At 40.3% G+C, this 2,178-nt stretch overlaps 1 protein-coding gene across 1 annotated transcript in view; it reads right to left on the bottom strand.

Moving 5' to 3' along the window:
• The window catches only part of MTMR9 (myotubularin related protein 9), a 27,892-nt gene extending 25,720 nt beyond the window's left edge, over positions 1–2,172 (bottom strand). Inside the window, exon 1 of the mRNA XM_006774777.2 lies at positions 1,903–2,172. Within this exon, the coding sequence (XP_006774840.1) occupies positions 1,903–2,084 (182 nt within the window). The 5' untranslated portion in view covers positions 2,085–2,172. The remainder of the gene's footprint in view (positions 1–1,902) is intronic.
• Between the last annotated feature and the right edge of the window lie 6 nt (positions 2,173–2,178).

Genomic DNA, 2,178 nt, shown 5'->3' with positions numbered 1-2,178 from the left:
AGAAAGAAAGTGAGAATATTAGGAAGAAAAAAGAGGAAGAGGCAGATGTATGCCTCTAATACAGACAAAGGAAAAAAACTAATTCTAATATTGCTTTGATTTTCTCTCAGGAAACTAGATCATTTCTTTCAATGCATGTGACTACACCTATAACACCACTTACTTACCCAAAGTAATTGTGCCTTAGAAACAATATTCCTCTTCTCTTAAAAAAAGTGATCCTTAGCTGAAGAGGACTGGACATTGTATTACTAACTGGCAACCTCATTTATTGCCTAAACAGATAAAGCTTTAGTCTGCCTAAGAATTCATCCTATGTAATAATCTGAACAATAAAGATTTATTTTTTAAAAAAAGAGGTAAGTCAGAAAGAAAAAAATGTGAGTCCTGGCTTTAAGGGATTAATATATTTAACTATCCAAATACAAATTTTAACATAAATTTATTAAAGAGCTATAATTAAAGAGCTATAAGATTTCAAAGTTAGTTGTGGGACTAACAGAAGAATCTATGAAAGAGATGGCAGTTAAAATGGTTAAAATGAATACTGATGGATTGGTAACAATTGGATGATAGCCTATAAACTCCTGAAAGAACTATATTTTATTCACATTGGTGTCCTTACTACCTCACAAAATATCTGCAATATGACATTCAATAAACGTTTAAGAAACTTGGGAGGAGCAAGGCAAGCCCTCTATTTTCTTCAGTGTCAGTATAATATAGACATGAGCCCTGGCAGGTGTGGCTCAGTTGGTTGGAGTGTCATCCTGTACATCGAAAGGTTGTGGGCTCGACTCCTGGTGAGGTGGATGAGCAAAAATAGCGAAGACTGGCTAGTAAAAAAAGTTCATGAAAGGGGATGGCAAGAACTAAGGTGAGAAAATTAGGTGATAACAACATGGAGTGCCATGAATGACAATCTTTATTATGCAGGCAAGGAGAGAATCCTGTAAACTCTTACCAGGAGGTGTTGATATGGGGAGTCTAATAGGGGTCCTCTGTTTGAAAAAATAAATTTATTACCACTTCACCCATACTGTTTAAAATTCTACCACTAGGAATTATTTTCTCTTAAGGCATAAATAACCTTGTTAGGAATCTTCTTAATATGCAAATCCTCTTGAGAGGTCATAGAAAAAGCCATTGTCATTCACTTATATGTTAGTATTAAGTTGGATAATCAATTTATCTTCTCCTGACTAGAGTGAGTACACAGCCATTGGGGAAATGGGAGTTTTGACTTCACTCTGAGACACTACTTTGGAAAGACAGGGTGCAAAAACAGAGGTTAATTAATACCTTTGCTTAAATGCCAACTCTGTTCTTTCCAAAAGCAGAACTGAGTAAAGAGAAGTAAAAGACATTATAATCTCCCAATGTCGGAAATACTAAATGGATGGCACAAAAGGTAAGAAATAAGGAGGTATGTACATAATCAACTGAACATTTTGGGGGGAGGTGGGGTAAGGTTTTGTGGAATTTAGACACTACATACTGAGTTGAGTTTTCCTCAAAAGTGGCAAATAATGACTTTACCTAAATCACATTGAATCACAACTTCATGAATAATTGTGATGCACAATTATTATTCAAAGAATATGATGGTGCGAAGAGAAGAAATTTAAAAAGAAAGTCACAGAAATAGTGTTATCTACCAAAAATAATATCAGGATAACAGCCATGTGATAACCCTGGGGCTTCCATCCAGATTTAAGAGAAGCCAGGGATCTCATGTGGATGGTTTTCTGCTTTCTACAACTCAAATCCTCAATCTAGGCCGGGCAGGGCTTACTTTGCTGGCTGGTTTGCACGCAAGGAAAACACTGGGGCGCGTTTCCTGTGGGGTCCACCAAGGGACCCCAGGTTCCCAGCGGAATGGGGGGTGGGATGAGCACTCACCGCTTGTCGATGGCATCGATGTTTGAATGGAGGAGCCACAACTCTTCCGTGTTGTCCTGCCGGGAGGACAGGATCAGGTGGTGGCCAGTTAGACACAAGGTCCCCTCAACAGCTGGATAGAATGGTCGGTGGAGCACCACATTGTCCACCCGCGGGGTCTTAATCAGCTCCGCGAACTCCATGGTCCCCAGCGGCCGGAGCCAGGGGACGGCCGCGTCCCGGGGATGGAAGGCGGTTACACCGCCGCAGGGCTGAAGAGAATGACCTGGCGCGGGG

Source organism: Myotis davidii, unplaced genomic scaffold, assembly GCF_000327345.1.
Source record: "Myotis davidii unplaced genomic scaffold, ASM32734v1 scaffold524, whole genome shotgun sequence".
Taxonomy (NCBI): domain Eukaryota; kingdom Metazoa; phylum Chordata; class Mammalia; order Chiroptera; family Vespertilionidae; genus Myotis; species Myotis davidii.
The sequence above is the reverse complement of the archived record's forward strand: the minus strand, read 5'-3'. Positions and strand labels throughout refer to the sequence as shown.